Source organism: Leguminivora glycinivorella, chromosome 3 (assembly GCF_023078275.1).
Source record: "Leguminivora glycinivorella isolate SPB_JAAS2020 chromosome 3, LegGlyc_1.1, whole genome shotgun sequence".
Classification (NCBI taxonomy): domain Eukaryota; kingdom Metazoa; phylum Arthropoda; class Insecta; order Lepidoptera; family Tortricidae; genus Leguminivora; species Leguminivora glycinivorella.
In genome coordinates, this window is record NC_062973.1 from 7971597 (window position 1) to 7997279 (window position 25683).

The 25683-nt window shown below is 42.1% G+C and overlaps 1 protein-coding gene across 3 annotated transcripts in view; it reads left to right on the forward strand.

Moving 5' to 3' along the window:
* The window catches only part of LOC125242681 (tropomodulin-1), a 109825-nt gene extending 90351 nt beyond the window's left edge, over positions 1-19474 (forward strand). Inside the window, exons 5-11 of one of the 3 annotated variants that reach the window (XM_048151547.1) lie at positions 64-179; positions 1328-1432; positions 3846-4097; positions 9719-9866; positions 12440-12722; positions 14743-14798; positions 16787-19474. In XM_048151547.1, the coding sequence (XP_048007504.1) occupies positions 64-179; positions 1328-1432; positions 3846-4097; positions 9719-9866; positions 12440-12722; positions 14743-14785 (947 nt within the window). In that variant the 3' untranslated portion in view covers positions 14786-14798; positions 16787-19474. Of the gene's footprint in view, positions 1-63; positions 180-1327; positions 1433-3845; positions 4098-4216; positions 7353-9718; positions 9867-12439; positions 12723-14742; positions 14799-16786 lie in introns of those variants that run through there. The other 2 variants (XM_048151546.1, XM_048151545.1) reach the window with 2 other exon arrangements.
* The last annotated feature ends 6209 nt before the right edge of the window (positions 19475-25683 follow it).

The window sequence follows — 25683 nt, forward strand, 5'->3', positions numbered from 1 at the left end:
CGAAATTTTGCTTCAAATTCTCTCTATATGCTTGTACTAACGTAAATATTTTCTCGTTTCCAGCTATCCTCGGCTTCCACTCGATGATGAATCAGGACCAGTACCACGCGTCACTACTCAACAAAGGCCAGCCCGTCGGCCTCGGCTGGGACGGCATCACCAAAGCTACCAAGCCAAAGGTAAGTCATCCTAATAGGCAAAGGAAAGACAAGAAAGGGCTTATCTGACCTCTCGCTCCCACTTGATGATGAACCAACACCACGCCTCACTGCTCAGCAAGGGCCAGCCTGTCGGTCTCGGCGGGGATGGCATCACCAAAGCTACCAAGCTCAAGGTAAATAGGCAAAGGAAAGACGAGATTGTGATCCAACCCCTCGCTTACCTTACCTGAGGCCATCTTCGGCTGGTATTCGATGACGAAGCAAGACCAGTATATCACCCTCACTACTCAATAAAAGCCAGCCCGTCGGCCAAAGCTACTCCAAAGTATGTCATCCCAATAAGCAAAAGAGAGAGGAGGTTGTGATCTGACCTCTCTCCCACTCTTTAAGTCATACTCGGCTGCTATTCGATGATGAACCAGTACCACGCTTCACTACTCAACGAGGGCCAACCCGTCGGCCTCGGCTAGGATGGCGAACGAAAGTTACTACGCCCATCGGATTTTTTTAGCTAAAAGTACATTCAGTGCATACAAGTCATATTACTAATATTGCCATAAACACTGGGTTTCCTCATCGTCCATATCATATTAATCATCATTGGCTACAACAGATGACACCTGCAACGACTAAGGAGGTATTTTGAGGAGGCACCTACATTGACTGATCGAAAAAAAAAATTCAGTCGAACTGAGAACCTCCTCCTTTTTTTGAAGTCGGTTAAAAATTTAGAACCTGTACTAATAATAAACGCATCGGTTACATGTACGCCTTGACCACAGTATAATAAAGAGTACTATCGTACACTACGGCCACTCGCTCCCCGCTAAAAGTGCCGCCCACCCGCTCTCGGTTACCTCACAGTTACCGCTGTCAAAAACGCGATCAGTCGACCTGTCATATATCACTCACACAAGCATGGTACGCGTTCACCTACACGAGCTTAGAATGTGTGCTAGGAACGCGCCTCTATATTTGATCGTCAGTGTCCGAGATGTGCCTTGACTTCTGGAGTGGCACAACAGCTATGCAAAATCCCTTCTGCTTAATATGTTAATAAGGCTCGTTGATATTTCATTTTGAATGTTTTATAGTTTTTTTTTTTTATCAAATATTACTTATAACAGTAATGGCCTCTACTTAATTGTGTATATTTGACGTTCCAGGTTTACCCCATGGACCCCCCTAACGATACGGACCCTGACTCGACCATCAAGATGGTGCAGGACAACGACCAGAAGCTCACTGATCTCAATTGGAATAATATTAAGGTATTCAAAACAAAACACAAATGTAATATATCGTCACTACTTTGAAAAAATCTCGTATCTCACGCTGCTTCTCAAAGTTAAAACGCAGTAAGTCTATATGCATTCCATACATACTTATTACATTGACTTTTCAATGACAGACGAAGATACAAGTTTTTTTAAAGTAGTGACGATATGCATAATAATAATAGTTGGCTATTTGACCTTCTGTTTACTACCTAAGGGCCCCTCCGCATTTAGCGTCTCGCGATCGTAGCGTCGGGCCAACTGTATCTTTTTTCATGCAGTTGGCCCGACACTACGGTCGCGAGACGCTAGTTTTGGGGGGACCCTAAGCAGAAACGCTAACGGAAACTAAATTTAAATTAATAATTATATGACCAAATGCTGCAAGGCAATAATGATCGCGCGATAAATGATAAAACATCAGGACGTCCCTATCGCACTATTTGTAAGTGCGATAGGGACGTCCTGATGTTTTATCATTTATCGCGCGATCATAATTGCCTGCCTGGTCGCGCATGTCTAGAAAGAAGGTTGCTTAAAAATTAGAGCGTGAATCTTATGCCAAAATGCCGCAGAACATTTTCCATATTAATCAAAGAAATGTAATAGTACCAACATCTCATTACCTCCATTCTTTGTACAGTCAACCGATTGGAACCCTGGCTACTGTATAGGTAGAACTATGTCATAGTGACGTTACGAATCAGATTGTAAGAAATCTCTTACTGCTTGTCATTTTGACATGGTTGTAGAGTGGCCTAGGGTTCCAATTGGTTGACTGTACATATCGATGGATGGCGTGAAGGAGTTGATAAAAGTCGAGATATTTTTTTACTAAAATTTGAATTTAAAACATATCAAGTCTATTACCGAATGTTCGCCCAAACTGCCTAAAATCGACATGAAAATCATATATTGCTCGCAAAGCAGTAGGTCGCAGGTTCGAGTCCATTTTTCCTTTAATTTAAACATCACTCGCAGACGTTTCTGCATGATAAAAAATATGAACATCGTAACACAAGATAAGTTTTACACAAATCAAGAACGATTTAATACTGGACTGACAAAGCCCATACAAAAAAGCGTACCGCTGAAATGTAATGGGCCTTTTACGCTTAAAACTAGAAGGCGCTGTTCGCAGCCTGGAAGTGGCCAAAATCATATTTTCGCCAAATATTTTTGCGTGTTTTTATGTTTTATAAGAACAAGTGACATATTTCTTTATTTTAAAATCATGATATCACGTCAATACACATTTTGAAAATATAAATTTGTAGGCATCAGTGTAGTTATGATAGTATGTAATAGGTGGCGCTAAAAAATCGAGGTACGATTCTTAGTACGAGTATGAAGTATGTAAATCCTATATAAATAATCGTTGCACAAATGTTACCAGAGTTTAAACAAGATCCTCTTTAATGAGCGTCAACGTCTCAAATTAACGAAACGCCTACTCGTCTTCTGCTGACGTGCTGACGTCACTCGACAATCAATGAACACTTACATAACTATTTGTTGTTCGTATTGTGACGGGCTTAACGTAGTATTACGTATCGCAACTAATGACGTAAGAACGTCTACGGTAAGATGACTGAATTCCACCTGCTCGTACAAACAAAATTGTGTTCTCAATATGAAACTACATTAAATTGTGATGAAACTTTGCACATAAAACGACATAATGGATATGAGTGTACCTAATGTACGTTTATAATTAGAAAGACAAAAGAATGTAAACAAAAGCAGACGAAAACTGTAAAGAAGGTAAAAATTTAGAAAAAAAGTGCAGTTTTGTTCGGTAAGCAGTAGTAGTAGTAGTAAAATACTTTATTGTACCAGAAAATAATACAACACTCAAGAAAAAGAGCTTATCACTACAAAGGCGAACTTATCCCTTTAAGGGATCCCTTCCAGTTAACCTTTGAGGAATTGGAGATGGTAGGCATACAGTACAAACGGCGCAGAAAATGGATTGTAGGTAATAATAAAAGATAAGATATGAATAGGATAAGCCTTATCCTATTGAAAGTACACCGTTAGTACAATCTAGTTAATCGTCAGTGAAAGCGTTACTACGTTTGTATGGAAAATTGAGTTTTCTGTGGACCCTTAAGCACTTGTTTTCCATGCCAGGTCCTAAAGCTTTGAAGGCCCACTTGCACCAAACATTTAACCCGGGGTTAGTGGGCTGGATCTCTCAAATTCCATATAAAATGGTCGGTTAACCCGATTTTAATAAGGTCGTTTCCACTAGAAAGCCAAACGGAAATATCTCTGATAAAATGGCCCCATGAAGCACAATCACAACAAAAAACACTTCTGTGATGGAAAGCAGAAATATAACGTTCCAAAGTACGTCTGTACTTTATTCTTTTGTATAACTTTCAACTTTAACCTTTCCTTCCAGAACATAAGCGACGAGAAATTCGACAAGCTATTCGAAAGCCTCAAAACCAACACACACCTCGAGGTGCTGAGCCTCGTGAACGTCGGGCTCACGGACCGCTCGGCCGCGCTGCTCGCCGCCGCGCTCGAGGCCAACACCGCGCTGCGCGTCGTCAACGTCGAGACCAACTTCATCAGCCCCACCGGCGTCGTGCAGCTCGTGAAGGCGCTCCTCCACAACAACACCGTCGAGGAGTTCCGCGCCTCCAACCAGGTGAGACACACTACACTAGTGCTGTCTCTGTCACTGACACTAGTCACGAGACCGACTTCATCAGCCCCACCGGCGTCGTGCAGCTCGTGAAGGCGCTCCTCCACAACAACACCGTCGAGGAGTTCCGCGCCTCCAACCAGGTGAGACACACTACACTAGTGCTGTCTCTGTCACTGACACTAGTCACGAGACCGACTTCATCAGCCCCACCGGCGTCGTGCAGCTCGTGAAGGCGCTCCTCCACAACAACACCGTCGAGGAGTTCCGCGCCTCCAACCAGGTGAGACACACTACACTAGTGCTGTCTCTGTCACTGACACTAGTCACGAGACCGACTTCATCAGCCCCACCGGCGTCGTGCAGCTCGTGAAGGCGCTCCTCCACAACAACACCGTCGAGGAGTTCCGCGCCTCCAACCAGGTGAGACACACTACACTAGTGCTGTCTCTGTCACTGACACTAGTCACGAGACCGACTTCATCAGCCCCACCGGCGTCGTGCAGCTCGTGAAGGCGCTCCTCCACAACAACACCGTCGAGGAGTTCCGCGCCTCCAACCAGGTGAGACACACTACACTAGTGCTGTCTCTGTCACTGACACTAGTCACGAGACCGACTTCATCAGCCCCACCGGCGTCGTGCAGCTCGTGAAGGCGCTCCTCCACAACAACACCGTCGAGGAGTTCCGCGCCTCCAACCAGGTGAGACACACTACACTAGTGCTGTCTCTGTCACTGACACTAGTCACGAGACCGACTTCATCAGCCCCACCGGCGTCGTGCAGCTCGTGAAGGCGCTCCTCCACAACAACACCGTCGAGGAGTTCCGCGCCTCCAACCAGGTGAGACACACTACACTAGTGCTGTCTCTGTCACTGACACTAGTCACGAGACCGACTTCATCAGCCCCACCGGCGTCGTGCAGCTCGTGAAGGCGCTCCTCCACAACAACACCGTCGAGGAGTTCCGCGCCTCCAACCAGGTGAGACACACTACACTAGTGCTGTCTCTGTCACTGACACTAGTCACGAGACCGACTTCATCAGCCCCACCGGCGTCGTGCAGCTCGTGAAGGCGCTCCTCCACAACAACACCGTCGAGGAGTTCCGCGCCTCCAACCAGGTGAGACACACTACACTAGTGCTGTCTCTGTCACTGACACTAGTCACGAGACCGACTTCATCAGCCCCACCGGCGTCGTGCAGCTCGTGAAGGCGCTCCTCCACAACAACACCGTCGAGGAGTTCCGCGCCTCCAACCAGGTGAGACACACTACACTAGTGCTGTCTCTGTCACTGACACTAGTCACGAGACCGACTTCATCAGCCCCACCGGCGTCGTGCAGCTCGTGAAGGCGCTCCTCCACAACAACACCGTCGAGGAGTTCCGCGCCTCCAACCAGGTGAGACACACTACACTAGTGCTGTCTCTGTCACTGACACTAGTCACGAGACCGACTTCATCAGCCCCACCGGCGTCGTGCAGCTCGTGAAGGCGCTCCTCCACAACAACACCGTCGAGGAGTTCCGCGCCTCCAACCAGGTGAGACACACTACACTAGTGCTGTCTCTGTCACTGACACTAGTCACGAGACCGACTTCATCAGCCCCACCGGCGTCGTGCAGCTCGTGAAGGCGCTCCTCCACAACAACACCGTCGAGGAGTTCCGCGCCTCCAACCAGGTGAGACACACTACACTAGTGCTGTCTCTGTCACTGACACTAGTCACGAGACCGACTTCATCAGCCCCACCGGCGTCGTGCAGCTCGTGAAGGCGCTCCTCCACAACAACACCGTCGAGGAGTTCCGCGCCTCCAACCAGGTGAGACACACTACACTAGTGCTGTCTCTGTCACTGACACTAGTCACGAGACCGACTTCATCAGCCCCACCGGCGTCGTGCAGCTCGTGAAGGCGCTCCTCCACAACAACACCGTCGAGGAGTTCCGCGCCTCCAACCAGGTGAGACACACTACACTAGTGCTGTCTCTGTCACTGACACTAGTCACGAGACCGACTTCATCAGCCCCACCGGCGTCGTGCAGCTCGTGAAGGCGCTCCTCCACAACAACACCGTCGAGGAGTTCCGCGCCTCCAACCAGGTGAGACACACTACACTAGTGCTGTCTCTGTCACTGACACTAGTCACGAGACCGACTTCATCAGCCCCACCGGCGTCGTGCAGCTCGTGAAGGCGCTCCTCCACAACAACACCGTCGAGGAGTTCCGCGCCTCCAACCAGGTGAGACACACTACACTAGTGCTGTCTCTGTCACTGACACTAGTCACGAGACCGACTTCATCAGCCCCACCGGCGTCGTGCAGCTCGTGAAGGCGCTCCTCCACAACAACACCGTCGAGGAGTTCCGCGCCTCCAACCAGGTGAGACACACTACACTAGTGCTGTCTCTGTCACTGACACTAGTCACGAGACCGACTTCATCAGCCCCACCGGCGTCGTGCAGCTCGTGAAGGCGCTCCTCCACAACAACACCGTCGAGGAGTTCCGCGCCTCCAACCAGGTGAGACACACTACACTAGTGCTGTCTCTGTCACTGACACTAGTCACGAGACCGACTTCATCAGCCCCACCGGCGTCGTGCAGCTCGTGAAGGCGCTCCTCCACAACAACACCGTCGAGGAGTTCCGCGCCTCCAACCAGGTGAGACACACTACACTAGTGCTGTCTCTGTCACTGACACTAGTCACGAGACCGACTTCATCAGCCCCACCGGCGTCGTGCAGCTCGTGAAGGCGCTCCTCCACAACAACACCGTCGAGGAGTTCCGCGCCTCCAACCAGGTGAGACACACTACACTAGTGCTGTCTCTGTCACTGACACTAGTCACGAGACCGACTTCATCAGCCCCACCGGCGTCGTGCAGCTCGTGAAGGCGCTCCTCCACAACAACACCGTCGAGGAGTTCCGCGCCTCCAACCAGGTGAGACACACTACACTAGTGCTGTCTCTGTCACTGACACTAGTCACGAGACCGACTTCATCAGCCCCACCGGCGTCGTGCAGCTCGTGAAGGCGCTCCTCCACAACAACACCGTCGAGGAGTTCCGCGCCTCCAACCAGGTGAGACACACTACACTAGTGCTGTCTCTGTCACTGACACTAGTCACGAGACCGACTTCATCAGCCCCACCGGCGTCGTGCAGCTCGTGAAGGCGCTCCTCCACAACAACACCGTCGAGGAGTTCCGCGCCTCCAACCAGGTGAGACACACTACACTAGTGCTGTCTCTGTCACTGACACTAGTCACGAGACCGACTTCATCAGCCCCACCGGCGTCGTGCAGCTCGTGAAGGCGCTCCTCCACAACAACACCGTCGAGGAGTTCCGCGCCTCCAACCAGGTGAGACACACTACACTAGTGCTGTCTCTGTCACTGACACTAGTCACGAGACCGACTTCATCAGCCCCACCGGCGTCGTGCAGCTCGTCAAGGCTCTCCTCCACAACAACACCGTCGAGGAGTTCCGCGCCTCCAACCAGGTGAGACACACTACACTAGTGCTGTCTCTGTCACTGACACTAGTCACGAGACCGACTTCATCAGCCCCACCGGCGTCGTGCAGCTCGTCAAGGCGCTCCTCCACAACAACACCGTCGAGGAGTTCCGCGCCTCCAACCAGGTGAGACACACTACACTAGTGCTGTCTCTGTCACTGACACTAGTCACGAGACCGACTTCATCAGCCCCACCGGCGTCGTGCAGCTCGTCAAGGCTCCTCCTCCACAACAACACCGTCGAGGAGTTCCGCGCCTCCAACCAGGTGAGACACACTACACTAGTGCTGTCTCTGTCACTGACACTAGTCACGAGACCGACTTCATCAGCCCCACCGGCGTCGTGCAGCTCGTCAAGGCTCTCCTCCACAACAACACCGTCGAGGAGTTCCGCGCCTCCAACCAGGTGAGACACACTACACTAGTGCTGTCTCTGTCACTGACACTAGTCACGAGACCGACTTCATCAGCCCCACCGGCGTCGTGCAGCTCGTCAAGGCTCTCCTCCACAACAACACCGTCGAGGAGTTCCGCGCCTCCAACCAGGTGAGACACACTACACTAGTGCTGTCTCTGTCACTGACACTAGTCACGAGACCGACTTCATCAGCCCCACCGGCGTCGTGCAGCTCGTCAAGGCTCTCCTCCACAACAACACCGTCGAGGAGTTCCGCGCCTCCAACCAGGTGAGACACACTACACTAGTGCTGTCTCTGTCACTGACACTAGTCACGAGACCGACTTCATCAGCCCCACCGGCGTCGTGCAGCTCGTCAAGGCTCTCCTCCACAACAACACCGTCGAGGAGTTCCGCGCCTCCAACCAGGTGAGACACACTACACTAGTGCTGTCTCTGTCACTGACACTAGTCACGAGACCGACTTCATCAGCCCCACCGGCGTCGTGCAGCTCGTCAAGGCTCTCCTCCACAACAACACCGTCGAGGAGTTCCGCGCCTCCAACCAGGTGAGACACACTACACTAGTGCTGTCTCTGTCACTGACACTAGTCACGAGACCGACTTCATCAGCCCCACCGGCGTCGTGCAGCTCGTCAAGGCTCTCCTCCACAACAACACCGTCGAGGAGTTCCGCGCCTCCAACCAGGTGAGACACACTACACTAGTGCTGTCTCTGTCACTGACACTAGTCACGAGACCGACTTCATCAGCCCCACCGGCGTCGTGCAGCTCGTCAAGGCTCTCCTCCACAACAACACCGTCGAGGAGTTCCGCGCCTCCAACCAGGTGAGACACACTACACTAGTGCTGTCTCTGTCACTGACACTAGTCACGAGACCGACTTCATCAGCCCCACCGGCGTCGTGCAGCTCGTCAAGGCTCTCCTCCACAACAACACCGTCGAGGAGTTCCGCGCCTCCAACCAGGTGAGACACACTACACTAGTGCTGTCTCTGTCACTGACACTAGTCACGAGACCGACTTCATCAGCCCCACCGGCGTCGTGCAGCTCGTCAAGGCTCTCCTCCACAACAACACCGTCGAGGAGTTCCGCGCCTCCAACCAGGTGAGACACACTACACTAGTGCTGTCTCTGTCACTGACACTAGTCACGAGACCGACTTCATCAGCCCCACCGGCGTCGTGCAGCTCGTCAAGGCTCTCCTCCACAACAACACCGTCGAGGAGTTCCGCGCCTCCAACCAGGTGAGACACACTACACTAGTGCTGTCTCTGTCACTGACACTAGTCACGAGACCGACTTCATCCTCCACAACAAAACCGTCGAGGAGTTCCGCGCCTCCAACTAGGTGAGACACACTACACTAGTGCTGTCTCTGTCACTGACACTAGTCACGAGACCGACTTCATTCTTCTGATATACCGAATTTAGGGTATGGAATTTTTCATAGGTTTCTGCTGAGTTACATATGTTGATGTGTTTCTTAAGTGCGGTTGATTCAACTGACCATAAGACGTATTAATACGCTTCTAAGGGCCAGTTGCATCAACCACATTTGACAGACACATCATCATCAAGCAGCAAACGTCTATGGAACTTTCCGTACAATAAAATTTAACGAACGCTTTAACGGTGTCAGATGGTTTGATGCAACCGGCCCTAACTTGTTCTAATTTGTTTCCAGCGATCAACGGTGCTCGGCAACAAGATCGAGATGGAGATCACGTCGCTAGTGGAGCAGAACCCCACGCTGCTGCGGCTCGGGCTGCACCTCGAGTACAGCGACGCGCGCCACCGCGTCGCCTCGCATCTGCAGCGCAACATCGACCGGAGTGAGTGCCAGCTGTATACTCTCACTGCTCCCGTGCTGGCGACCGCGATGCTAGGCAACACCTCGGCCGGACATCGACGGGAGAGTCTTACTCGAGACGAGTGGCCAGGGCTCGGATACCGGTTAAATTTTCAAACCGTTATCATGTACTTGCGGCAAAACCTTTAAATTTCGTTTTCGCTCAAATAACCGCTATTTTTAAACCGGTTTTTAGGGGAACGCTTTCATAAAGCTTTCGTTCGATTAACCGGTTTAGAACAAAATAAACCAGTTTATTCCACAGCATGATAGGTAATTACTGTTCTAACCAAACAAAAAAGTCGCTGCGTGAACGTAGGTATATATACGGCGCCAGCGCGTCTTGCCGCTCGTGGAATAAACCGGTTTATTTCGGTTAAAATTAAGTTCTCATAACGTTCGCGTTCGAAATAAACCGCTTTTAACCGGTAAAAAATAAACCGGTTCCGAGCCTTGCGAGTGGCTTTGTTGCTATGCGCCGGCGATGTCACCGCGGGCGTCTGCGCTGACAAAGTATCCACCGTCCGACGTCAGCTACCGATGTAAGCGTAGGAAAGCAATACTTATGCTAGGTACACACTACGCGGTTGTCCACACGGCGGGAAGGAATGAATGAAAACCGAAGCCGTAAATACTGTACGCAATATGCACACGCGGCTAGCCGCTTAGTGCGCACTAGCCCTTAGACACATGCTTGCGGTGGGCGAGGATGGTATTGATACAAGTACACCGCTCTTCGCCCCGTTGAGAACGAGCCGCGGCTATAGTGAGGGAGAGTCAGAAGGTTGCGAATTCATATGTTAGTGATATACCTCTGGATGAGACTAGCCCGGGACCGGAAAGTAGCGTACACGAAGGGAGGCCTATGCTCAGCAATTGGCGATTGAAGGCTGAAATGATGATGATGATTTAATGAGTGATATCCAAATGAATATCATTAAAGTATGACATACATTTCTCGCCACCTTGCCACCTTGATTTAGCATCTTCAGTTTTCCGTTACTTTATTTCCAGTCTTAGTCGCACAAGGTTGTTAAAATATTACACAATATACCCATCTTCAGAAGGATTATTATTACTCTATTTATTAGTACAGAGTAGGTTTTTTGAAAATCCATAGGAATGCCAGGAAATCTATGAGATTTATGAGACAGCATGATATTACTGGAGCCAAGAAGTTTAGAATCAAAGTATAGTATACTGTAGCAATAATAATGTAATCTCTATTGCATATAGAATATTTCTTTTTTATTTTTGTGATGGTGAAATATTTAACTTCACATTTTTATTTTTAAACCAACTTCAAAAAAGAAGGAGGTACTCGCCTGATTTTTTTTTTTGTTTTATTTACACTTTATCTCTATTTGTCTCATCAAATTGTGTTATTTTTTCTATTATTATATGAATTATGATTTGTTCTTCATATGTGTATCATGATTGTGTGACTCATTTCTGTTCACCATCATAACTTGTATCAAGCTGATATCATGAGTACCTACATTGTGAATATACACTATATCATATCTGCATCTGCATTCAGTATGCTACGAAAGAGCTTCAAGAGAAATGGCTAACCACATATAAGAATTATTGCTCAAGCAATTGAATATCACATGTTATAAATAATGTACTGCGTATTCCGAATTTTAGTACACGTAAAAAAATATCTCTAATTCCGATATGAATCTAATAAGCCACATATCCAATACATATCGTATTTGGAGTATATTTTTGATGTTTACTAAAGTTTGCGACATCGCGTTAAATATTACGCGTTTAACCCCTTTATTCTTATGAATATCTTCTCTTTATTCTTATGAATATTTTATCGGCTTGATAACTTCAGTGAAAGTTTATACTTTCACTGAAGTTATCAAGCCGATAAAAATCGCTTGTCCCTTTCCAACGTATTGGTGTGACAGAAAGGGACAAATGATTTTATCGGCTTGTTAACTTTAGTGAACGTTTATGAATAAGAGGGTAAGTCTTCAGAAAAATAAGCCCTGAACTGTGATTTGAGATTCATTTCCTAAAAGAAGAAGGCTTGGAAGCTCAACATTAACGGATAACTTGCGGTACAGATGGCGCTCGCGAGCGGGCGACCTGGCGTCGGCGGTAGTACCGTGTTCACCCCATAGCATTAACCAACAAGTAGCTACAGTAGCTATTACGATGAGTAACGAAAGAGAATCATATAATGTGATTATTTTTATAAGTTAAAATGGGTTTGGAGTTAAACCATAGCTTTTCTGAAAATTGTATCTGTTTGACGTTTTCAATTTTCGAACGTGCTGGTGAGTTCTCTCTTAATTTAAAATAAATGAAATACCTCATATAAAGCTTTTACTTGCCGCGTTAGAATTTAGAAAAGACAAATTTTAACTGTTCGATACAAGTAACAAATTAACAAAGAATATATAGAAAATATTTGACACAAACGTTACTCAGCGTAATCACATCTCAACTAAACCACAAAACACCCCACCCAGAGTGAGTAGCGGCGTCCATAGCATGCGCTTCGCATCGACAACTGTCAAACGCCCGCTATCCGTTCAGATTGCCGGTTACAAAAGCGCGCCAGCGCTTCCCTAAGCCTCCGTCTGCCGCGCGGGCCGCCGCCCGGCGTGGGCGTCGACTCCAGCTTCTTCAACATGACTCCGCCCAGCGCCGAGGCCGTCACGCCCACAGAGCCCATCACGGAAACCGTAGAGGGCTCCGTCACCGTCGAGGCCAAACCCCCCGACTTCGACACCTCCGAACGACAAATCCCGGTCGATCTCGAGCCCGAAGATACGTTCGTGAAGGCGGAACGACCCGACTTTAACCCCAACCCCCACTCGTGAGTAACGCGACACACATCCGCGTGGCCCCCCCTACTCCCACCTAGACTAGCCACACACGCACACATAGTCACAGTTTGTTTCCATTCCAGTACGGAAAGACCTAACGCTGCGACTCCAGTTCAGGTTCTTTAACCAACTGCAAAAGGGGGCGCGTAGCCAATAGAAGTGAAAGGTCAGGCCCGACCGGGTACCATGTTCGCACGGCGGCCAATAACAGACTTCGCTTATGAGCAGCTTATTTGAGTGTCGACACTGACTCACGGTGCAGTTTTATGAACTAAGAAATAATGCAATTTATATCAGTATGTACGGCTAGCATTTCATCAACAAAAAAAAACTCAACATCAAACAATGACCAAAAAAATCTGATCAATAATATTTATTTATAATTTATTCCACCCGAAAGATCAGAAGCATTCTCTGAACGATTTCATAGCTGCATAGCATATATGACAATTCTGCCATAAATATTGCTCTTTATTGATAGCCAACCAACCTCTCTTCTGTAATTCTATTTGATTTAGATAAAAATATCTTCGTAAAGATCCCTCAAATTTGTTCAAAATATGAATTTATTATTGTTTGTTAATGCTAGCCGTAAATTAAAATGTTATTGGTATTTTCATTGACCCACATATGATTAAGTTCACAAACATCTATACAAACCAATGGTCCAAATATACCCCACACGACCTTATTGTCACTTAGAGGACGTGTAAATATATTTTTGGAGTCTTGATTTATAAGAATGTTTGTGAACTCCGCTGTACCTATGTTTGTTTTGCATTTGATAAAACTGCACCAACAAAATTTTATAGAAATATGTCACTTTTATACCATAGAGTTGCATATTTTCTATTTAACATGTTTTACTCTATAAACCCTTTTCTTCAATATTAAATTAAGTTTCTTTTAAAATTCTATATTTCCAAATGAAACACTGATATTATAATTTGCAACTAATGTTTGTTTTCAACTATCTAACCTTAACATTTGATTTTAGCCGAGAGGGGAGCGTAGAACCGAATGATAATTTTTAGAGAAAGGCCACAATAATCGGTAAAATACCAGTGTACTTTGCGCGAATGTTGTAAAGGCTGTTTTTCGGGAAAATAACGGTTTTTTACAGCGCAAAGCTTTTGCTAATCTACAGATACGCTTAGTAGGCCTGGAGAGCTGAGGGATTCCATTGTGACAGGATAGACGTTCATTGTCCCGAATGCCTAAATTAACCGAACATTGGTAAAGTCACTGAGATCGTTGACGAGAGATTCGAGTTTTAAAAAGGATAGAATTAACTAACTAAGATTCGCTACTAAGTCCGAAATATCATCTGAAGGAGATTATATTATTGAATAAAAAATTTAATTCAGATGCAAAACACCATAGTAGAAAAATAAAAGTATGACAACTTTTACTATGCGTATTTCTGTTCGCTTTGACATGAGACGGAAACATGAGATTTTATATTTATTATAGGGAGTTAATTTTTTTTTTCTACTAAGGTAAGGACCTGTAGCGAACGTTTTCGGCATGAGTGTGATCTAACGGAATGCAGAATGCAGTGATACTAAACGACGTATTCCATTTACAAGAAGCATGTATGAAATACTTAACTGTCCGCATTTCCTTCGAGTTTGTTACAATATCCTATATGTGTTGAATTTATTTATGATTGAACCTCAATTATTGTACTGATTTTCACTCAATGAAATTTGACTACTGTCTCCTTGGCCTCTAAATTTGATATTACATTTTTTTTAATCTATCGAGTATCTGACGGTACATGTCGTAATAAATAATACTAGAAATTTTTCTCCCTGTTTGGCATCCAAATTTAATAAATTGTCTGAGAAATGTTAGTTTTTTCTCAATATATCTTTATTGATACATTTGATAATAACGATTTTACCTAGTTTGCTTAACCGATGATAATTAGAAGTGAAGTGAAAATCAGTACCCGTATGTTTATTGTAAATAAATTCCCTTACGTTTGTCGGTGTGTATGCATTTCAGTACGCCAGCAGCGACGGAGCAAGACGAGCAACTAGAACCTTGATCGACCCTTTTTGGTGAGTACTTTGTACCGGACTTGCCTAACAATATGCAAAACTATATCCATCTCACTTGCACATTATGTGAGTGTGATGGATAGATAAGATGCATTTCGTCACTACTTTGAAAAAATCTCGCATCTTCTTTCAATAAAAAGACAAAAGTGGTATGCATGGGATGCGTTTAGACTTTCGTTTCAACTTTGAGTAACAGTATCAGATACAAGATTTTTTCAAATTAATGACGAGTTTATTGTTAGGTTAAAAGTTCTGGCATTGAAAAAATAGAACGTCGCATAATTTAAAGACAAGAGGCTGAATTGAAAAACATGTGAAACATGAGCGAATTATGTAAAGCAGAACTACTTTTCTTTTTAACTATGCGAATTCAATTTAATAAATATATAGGTATATTTTTTTCTTAGATTTCCATTTGGCAATTATAAAGTCGACTTTACTACGAATAATAAAAATCACATCGACATTTCTATTCTTCATAAATTATTTTCTTCGATATCATTTTCTAACCTTCCCATTATCATTGGTCAATTCAAGCTTTATTCGCTATTTGCTTTAAAAAATCCTGGCCAGTTTTACTATTCGAAATTAAAATTATATTTATATACCAGTAAATATACTATATTAATATTTGTTTTATAAGTTTTTAGCTACCGGGAGAAATGTCTTAAAGTATGTAAACTTTATAATATTGGACGAAATATATATCCTATGTGAATATGTTTGCATCCACCGTGAGACGACCCTGCATTATGCTTTGTTGCTAAATCTTGCATCTACTGCATGGTTACTGTTCCTTTGTAAATATGCCCCAAGTTTACCTTACGAATATTTATTCAGATAGGTGTTAACCAAGCAAAAAAGTGACCTTTTCTAGACCCTAAACTTATCTAACGGGTAATAAAAAAAGGTCCAAAGAAGTGACTTACACTTTTATTGTCAGTCTTGATTATCTTCTCACGATATTTTTATTTGACATAGAACCTTATGGGCGACATCATTCTGATTATATTTGGCTGAAGCCATCATTTTTAGGGTACTCGCTTGATTTTCTTAGCAGGAATTTGACATTTTTAGGTTGGTAAGATATTTCATTTCATGTTTCTCTAAGTTATGTTAATCATTATCTCGGCGGCATCTCTTCGATGTTTTCTGAATAATATCAGCGACATGTTATGTATTATGGGTTTTTGCCAGTTGTCCATTCAGTTTTATATATTTATTAAATAATATCAAGTAAGAACAAGAATAATGAAAAGTCGAACACCAACATTATTAAGGCCGAACATTGTAACGGTTTTTCAGTACAGATGGCTTACTATTTTATCGTGCTATTGAAACTTCAAAGGCCATATGTACTGAAAAATTTCGTCGTCGTGCGAAGAGGATATAACCATTTTCTCCTGTCTTTCAAGCACAGAGGAATAAGTAAGGAAGGAGTTGTAATTCCATACATCACTAAATGCGAGTTATTTGAAGTGACATCACCACTACTCGACACTAGGTGTCCTCAGTGTCGCGTCTGCCAAAAATTTATTATTAAAATAGTTTACAACTTATATTACAAGCAGAAAGAATTGAAAACAGAATACTGATTAATACTATTGTATTGTGTATTTTCTTTCAACCCCTTATTTGCCAAGAGTGGCACTGAAGCTTTAGTAGTTTCATGTGTTCTGCCTACCCCTTTATGGGATACAGGCGTGATTGTATGTATGTTGTATGTACTTTTGTAATAAATTACCTAATAATTTTTGAGCATTAGACTTTTCGTTTTTCGCGACATCTATTGACAAGTAGCAGTACTGATAAACGCTATTTGACGCGTGATTGACGCTAGATGTCACTACAAATAACTCGCATTTACTGATGTATGGAGTTACTCTTTCCATACTTATTCCTCTATACTCTATGCCTTCAAGACACAAAAGTGGCAACTGACAACCGCCCACATTTCCGCACCTATTCTAACAGTGCCCTGCCCACAGGTGGGCGCATCCGCCGCGTGTCGCAGTTCACCCGCAGCCGCAGCTACGTGGTGGGTTGGATCCCCTGAGCTTGCTACCACTGCCTATCTGCGCGAGCTGGCTACTAGGACCCGGATGCTTGTGCGAAACAACTATTATTTATCGGGAAAACAATATTTTAAATTTTCGCGCCATGCGGCGTGCTATCCCGTATGAGAGAGTTTTTAATACAAAATGGCGGACCTCGTCGCATGCGTGGTTGGCGAAGAACGTCCCATACGAGGCTTCTTGCCGCACGAAGGACTATTTAGATGTTGACGAAAATGTAACCTGTATGCTTGGCACGGATCTTGAGCTGTTCCAAGTGTTCTAAACTGCTTCAGTACTATGAACTTTGTCTCTGAGTTTCGAGTTCTCGCTTTGTTGAAATATCGCCGTCCCACGACGAAATAATTATAAAAAAATGAAATCTATGGACTCGGAAAATCATGGCGTTCATGTTGAACGTTGCCTTATTACCTTTTGTTTTGCTATTTTACAGCAAGATTGACGATTATAAAATAAAATAAATTAATTTTAAATTTTGTCAATGCAATTATGTTATAATTATACACATTTATTGACTAAATGATAATATTTGTTTCGCACAATCACAACGATCCATCAGATTGAGTAACTGTGCGACTGACGACCGAATGTGAGCGGACGTGTATTACGGTACAATATTTAAAACATAGCACTATAGAGCCAGAAAAATCTTGCTGTCTTTTTCTTATTAGGACATAACAGAGAATAAGCTGTTACTAAAATGATGGCTGGTCCATTATTTAGACCGAACGGCATGCTTGTAATTTGAAAAAGTGTAAAAAGCAGTGTTTTCAATATTCGTACTTTTCTAACAATGTAGTTCCAAACTAGCTCGTTTTAATAAATGTATGATATCTTTCAATATACTTTTCTACAATCCGAAAAATCGTAATACTCGTCGATGCGTGGGTGAAGTACCTAGCATACGTTTTAATATTAATTCTTACTCGTGCTAATGATTTATATTAATTTTATCCTAAACTGTAATATATCTAGATGTACCGACATTCCATTCACGCAGGACATTGTTTTTTTATATTTAAATTATTATCTTTTATAATTATTTATAATATTTGTGCTAAGTTATATCCAGTTTAAGCTTGGTAATTTTATTGACTGAATAATGTGCAATTTTAATGCCGGTATCGAATACCAAGTCTATTTTATTTCAAATATTTCTCTTGAGCAATGTGCTGCGTGTGTGGATGTGTCACAAAAGAGCACGCGGTTCGTATTGTTGTAGTGCCTTCGCTGAGGCTTTCGAGCTCATGAGGAAAAGAAAAAAGTATAGTACCTTTTTCTCTGAATGTCATTCAAATCAGACAAATAGGTACACATAGAGTTGACTTGGCTTGTATCCCAGATAAAAATTCTATAATGAATATTATTATTTTCATCATATGCTAGTTTCAACAACATACTTGGGTAGGTAACTATTAAGTTGCGAATAGACAGAATTTGAGAGTACTATATACTTTTTTCTTTTCACTATGTAATAATATAGACACAACGGAGTCTCTGCCGTACTGAGTAGCTTTCATACCAACTGCTTTTTTGAAACGTTTTGAAAAAAAATTGCTTATTTAAAATGTAACTTTATGTATATTTGAATAGTGAATCTACTGGGGGAACTAAGTGTCCATAACATTGTGATAAACATCATGTTTTTCCATTTTGAATTACTGCTTTAGTTTAAGGTAGGAACGGCTTACTATCAGTGGGCTACTTCACCAGAGTGACATTGACACTTGACACTGACAATTCGGTGCCTATTTCTGGGTTAATAAATAAGTATCATTGTTTCGCAGCGTCAATATCTCCTTCATGGAGAATAGAGGTAATCTCTATTCTTCATGATCTCCTTGTTGAACACGCAATGAATGGTGAAGTGTCTGTCGGGCGACTAATGTCACTATTGTGAAATATACCACAGTTTCCAGGGCGGATGGTATCCAACATTCATTGTTGCCCGTAGTAAGAGTTTTGACTGCTAGGTCGATCTAGACACGTTTTTAAAGATGTGTTAGAGTTTACACACATTTATATTAGTAATACAAGTACATTTTATCTAAACAACGTAAACATCTAACACATCTTTATAAAACCGAGACTCAAACGCAAGTTGTATTTACAATATGATATAATATTTATATCATAAGTTGATTTCAACTCCATAAGATGTTATATTCATTCTGCGACCTTTTGGTGCTGATGTGTCAAACAAAAAGTAATGATTAGGTACAATTACATATAAAGTCTTAATGAATTTCCCTCTGACCAGCTCTTCCTGATTTTTAGGCTCTCTAATCGTGGCTTAAAATCGAGAAGTGTTCGTACAAGGCGTTTTCTACGAAAATGTACCTTATGTTTAACATCTAATTGCTTGTTCCTACCTAAAGTAATGTAAGAAAGATTATTTGTATATGAATTTAGATTAAATATTGTTTTATTAAAGCGTCATGAAATTATAATTAATATAAATTGTATTTTATTGTAATTTTAGAGATATTTTGTTGATTCAGTTCAGGAGCATTTGGTCCAACGAAAACCTTGACTAGTAGAGTCGCAGTTCTGTAGTTTTTTAGACGTGTAAAAAGTCCAATAAAGCACATAAATATCGCAGCTCGTCGTTTTAGTTATCATCCCCTTCCACACAACATAAAGCTAGGAACATACTACGTGGACGTCCGCGGTCGCGCGACCGCGACCGGGCAGCTCAAGGCCACGACCGACGACCGATTGCACGTCCGCGTCCAGGTAGTATGTTCCTAGCTTTACAGTGCGATTAAAATCAGGCCCCGTAGCCGAATGGCATTTCTCCGACGCCAAACGAAAGCGATACGCCGCTGGCTCTGTCGCGCCAATACGCAAGCGCGATAGAGATAGATATCTACTAGCGCTTCGTTTCGTGAGCGATTGTGCCATTCGGCTAGCCACCCTGTTAACTATTCGGCTTTTACCCTTCGGCTTCGACTCTTATCGGGATCGCACAAGTGCGAGCAAGATAGATGTAAAACCCGAATCGTTAACTGATATTAATCGTACTGTACCTACCCTTTCTCTGGCGTCTACAGCCTGGCAAAAAGAGTAGAAATTAATAGGGGCGCCACCGTCTATACAATAAACCGTTTTGCATGTGGCAACTATTAAGTCACTTTTGTAAACAGTAAGGCCAGGGTGGCTAGTCGAATGGCTAGTGTCCCTAAGGCCCACTTGCACCAAACATTTAACTCTGGTTACAATACATACATACAATCACGCCTGTATCCCATAAAGGGGTAGGCAGAACACATGAAACTAAATACTAAAGCTTCAGTGCCACTCTTGGCATATAAGGGGTTGAAAGAAAACGAAACTGTGACATTGCAGTGACAGGTTGCCAGCCTCTCGCCTACGCCACAATTTAAACCATATCCCATAGTCGCCTTCTACGACACCCACGGGAAGAAAGGGGGTGGTGAAATTCTTAACCCGTCACCACACAGGCTCGGGTTAGTGGGCTGTCATCTGTAAAATTACTCAAATTCCATATAAAATGGCCCACCAGCCACCATTAACCCATATTAACCCACTATTTTCGTTGGTACAAGTGGCCCTTAGTGTTGCTATGATAACAAAAATTCGTTTCATTTCTACTCATACATATTTTGCCAGGCCGTAAATTCTAGCCTGTATCTTTAGGTATTAAAATAAATGTAAACAAAATCTACCCTCAAAAGGCTATTTAAAGCAGTTTAACTAACTCTGTGACTCAAAATCTTGGCCTCCAAAACGAGAGTATGCCACTTATCCCGATCCTGCGCAGATTCCTGCCAATCATCGTAGCTGAGACATATCTGCCATTACACTGTCTCCCTCAGTGGTAAACCAGTTAAGGGAAAATGAAAAGATTAAACCACCAAATTAGGAGGTTTTAAACAGATCGCTCAGTGGCAGATCCGCTTGGTTTTTATTTCGTTGGTTAACCAACACACCCGAAAATGTACAAATTATTTGTTTACGTCCTTTATAATAGGTACCTAAAAAATAAAAATACAGTTATATCCTACTTTTTGAGATGAAGATAAATTGACAACGAATCTTTTACTTTTATTATGTTATGCGCAAGGGTTATTTTATTCAACTAGCTGCTAGATAGCGCCATCTAGTGTCGAGTAGGGAAACTAAAAATCACTACTACAAAAGTAATAAGGGTTTTTCTAGCAATAAAACATTTTTTCACTCAAAGCTTTTATTTCTAAGGGATATGACGAGATACACTTTTAAATTGATATTTCTCTTACAGCTTATATTGTTATTGTCATTATGGAAGACAGGGTTGCTTTTAGCATACAGAAGCCCAAGTTTTAGTTAAACTTCCACATTGCCTAGTTTTATATTTATTGTATATGTTTCTACAGTTCATAAATGGACATACATGTCGAGTTAAAAGGTATTACAAAAGGTCCAAAATGTTAGTGCAGCTATTGAGAAATCGTAGCGAAAAATCACCGCTTTTTACACGACTGTTATATAAATTATCTGACCGTGAATCGGAAAAAAAATTGCGCCTCTCTCTACAATCAGTCAATAACCGTAATAGAAAAGGGCATTTTCGGAATTTGGCCCCCCCATTAACAAAAATTAACTCTGTCAGTTTTGTGACGACAATTAAGTATAATATCTCTCTAAAAATTTACTTTTTTCACATTCTGAATGTAGATTATCGCTTAAAGTTTGTGTAATTAACAAAAAACAATATTTTCATTGAAATTTCATGCTTAATTATCGTCACAAGACTGACAGTTAGTTATTTTTTTTTGACAACTTACGCTAATTGGGGGTCCCAAATTCTGAAAATGCCCAAAACCCAGGTTAGTTTTCAAATCAAAACGTATTATGTCCAAAACTGTACCAACCTTATTACAACTACATTACTGTGCCTTTCGTTCAATTGAGCGCGTAGGTATGAAATATGATTTCAATTGGATAGTGATGACTAAGTTGTGACTCTAATTAATATCTATTAATATCTGTATAAGTGAAGGTGTTTTCCCTGATGTTCTCAAGACAAGCATTGTAAAGCCAATGTTTAAGAAAGATGATAAAGAAGACGTAAAATCATATAGGCCTATAGCCCTCTTGTCAATATTTGCAAAAATATTTGAAAAATATATCCACAAAGAACTGTACAGGTATTTGGAAAGTAAAAGTATATTAACAAAAGAACAACAAGGATTCCGCAAAGAGAGATCCACAACAATGGCAATATTTAATCTGCTCAGAATCGTCACAGAAAACATGGACAAAAGAAGGCCAGTTTGTAGTGTTTTCATGGATATGACCCAGGCGTTTGACTTTGTTGACCATAACCTCCTTCTTAATAAATTAAATAATTATGGAATTCGAGGGAATATTCTTCAATTACTACAATCTTATTTGACCAATAGACATCAATATGTAGAAATAACTAGGCTAGATCAAAAATCTAAAAAAGAGACTTCTTTCCTTTCTGAGAGCCGCATTATTAAGTATGGAGTACCACAAGGGTCTGTGCTCGGTCCTTTGTTATTTATCATTTATATTAACGACCTACCGAAAATAGTAGATTATCCAATGACTCTATTTGCTGATGACAGTACAGTAATTATAGAATGTAAAGATAGAACGACATATAAAACCGATATCAATTTAGCAGTAAGTACTATCATCCAATGGTTAGAAAATAATAATCTTAAAGTAAATCTAACTAAAACGAAGGTAGTGCATTTTAGTCAACGCAAACCTAACATACCAAGCATTCATATTTCATACGAAAACTGCAAATTGGATGAATCAGAAAATATAAATTTTTTGGGAGTGCACATTGACAAAAGTCTGAACTGGAAAAGTCACGTACAATTTATTTGCTCAAAACTAGCAACATCAGCATATGCACTTAACCAGTTGAGACAAATAGTAAACATAGAGGTAGTCATATCAGCATATCATGCGTTAGTAGCATCTGTTCTGAGGTATGGGGTTATCTTTTGGGGGAATAGTACCGACCGAGAATGTGTTCTGAAATCTCAAAAGAGATGTATTAGAGCAATGTTTGGACTGAAAACGCTAGATAGTAGTAGACCGTATTTTGCAAAATATAATATTTTGACATTTCCCTCCATTTATATCTACGAAGTAGCTTTATTTGTCAAAAATAACCCTGACATATTTCAGAGGCAAAACTCGGTGTGTGCCTCTTTAAGAGAACGAGATAACAGCAGAATTCATAATCAACTTGCTAATACTGCCTTGTTGAGGAAAAGCATACTTGGTACAGCACCTAGAATATATAATAAGATACCAAAGGAAATTAGGGATAGTAGTATTAATTTATTCAAGCGACATTTAAAGAATTTATTATTAAAGAAATGTTATTATAATGTAAATGATTTTGTTAATGATGTTAGCTTTTAAGTCAAATGTATAATTTATATTATATTTGTAAATTAATTTTAAGGCATGCGTAAAAGCTAGACTGCTGTATAGGTACTATATAGAGTTATAGATGTATTATAAGTAGAATAAGCATTTGTACGCCGAGAGGCATATCATGAAGGACTATTACCCTGTATACAACATCATAATTTTAATTTACTCATGTTAACAAATAAAGCAAAAAAAAAAAAAAAAAAAGGCAAAGTGTGGCATATTTAAAATAAATCATAGACAAAAGGTTTTTCTAATCTAGTAAGGAAGGCGCACCATGGTGGAATATTAGGTAGAGTATTCATAATAGTAAACCCAAGTTTCCACATTGGCACATTTGCCTTACCTACCAGGTTTAAAGGTGCTGAATAACATAAAATGAAAAAAAAAACAAAAAATAGCGTAAAAATTCTATATTCAAATAAAAGCTATTTTGTAAAAAAAAACTTATCATAACAAAACATTTGATTTAATAATACAACATATAAAAATAAAACGTGACTGTTAAGTTCTTAATATAAGCACACACTCATTACTATTACTTTATATCACTTCGGCCGTTCGCACCAAAAACAACTTTATTAAATATTTCTCTTATACAGACATTGAAATATTTAAATGAGGCATCCACACAAGGCTGTTATCTAATTTGTGACTTTTTTGTAACAAATCAATCAAAAAATGAAAGGTCGATTCGCAAGAGCCGGAATGAAACTGGCTGAGACACTTTCGGTAAATAATCAGAGCTACCATTTCATTGGTTAATACCATGCATACATTCAATTTCATTCACTCATTCATTGCATTCGTTTCGTGTTCAGAGTGAAATGAATAAAAGAGTGACCGGACATCTGATAGCGAGGGTTTACTGGTGAAACCCGATAAATCGAGATAATTTGTCCTTGAAATAACAACATTGATCCCATAAAGGGGTAGACTCTGTAAGAGTGGCACTGAGACTTTAGTAGTTTCAAGTGCTCTGCATACCCCTCGAGATAATTTGTCCTTGAAATAACAACATTGTGGAATTTACACATAGTTCGAATTTCAAAAACCAGTTTTCTCAACTTATCGGGTTTCACCAGTAAACCCTCGCTCAGGTTTAAAGTTTGAGGCACCATTTTATCGGTCAATATGATGGACACATACATTTTTGTTTGCTCATTAATTTTCTGGCAGTTATCAGAATGGCAATTGCTGATCTAGTAGGCAATTATGGTCGCGTGATAAATGATAAAACATCTGCCTGATATTTTATCGTCTATCGTGGGACCATGCTACCCGTGCTAGACGTGTAAAATTGTAACTTGTACGGTCAGCTACACAAATATCTATACGCCTGTATTCAATTTTGAACCTTCCCCAATAATAAGTTTCGATATGTATAGATATTTATAGACGTGACTGTAGAGTTAAACACAACGTTTTGACTGTTTGCTTAGATTTTACTCTCATTTGCAAGAAAAATTGTTAAAAATCTTTCAATTCCAGCTACATATACAAGCTTCTACCTCTAAGCTACATAAAGGTAAACAACGTGGAATGTGCAGTCTAGAAAATCTATAAATAGTGCATTAACACGCTAAGTACTCAGTGTCTCACAGTTTACCGAAAATCTTTTGTCTTATGGTTCCATAAGATTTAAATAATCTTTATATTAATCCTTTAACCTCCGTATCCGTATCGTTTATATGTGACGTTATCCGGGTAAAGGGACCTTATTGCCGATGGCGCTTACGGCGTTATGAGGGATGTTCGTATACAAATACGACGCCACGGGACGTAAGCGCCACCGACAATAAGGATAACCTTTACCCAGATAACGTCACATATATATTTTGCAAACAATATCCAGCTCATTTCACCGAAGTCTGATAAATAAGACATTTTTTGTATAACTTCGTACTACCGGTGGCGACACGAACACGGCTATCTAGGTGAAAAAAAAAAACAAACAGGTTAAAAGGTTAATAAAGGCTTATGAAACAGGTTAAAAAATATGTAAGTGTGAGAGTAAGCCAAATATAGTGCTACTGAACGATTTACTTGTCTATGCAACCTATCTCTTATGTTTATTAGACCATAATTGTTTATGGAAAACGCCAATCGATTAACAATTGTGTTGCAAAATGACTACTGTACCATGTTTATTGTTCAGTTTTCATTTCAGATTAGCTGTATCAATGAGTGATTGTCATTTTGACAACGGACACAGTATGGATATGATGATAGAAAACAACCATTCATTCCTCCTTGCGTTATCCCGGCATTTGCCACGGCTCATGGGAGCTTGGGGTCCGTTTTGACAACTAATCCCAAGATTTGGCGTAGGCACTAGTTTTTACGAAAGCGACTGCCATCTAACCTTCCAACCCGAAGGGTAA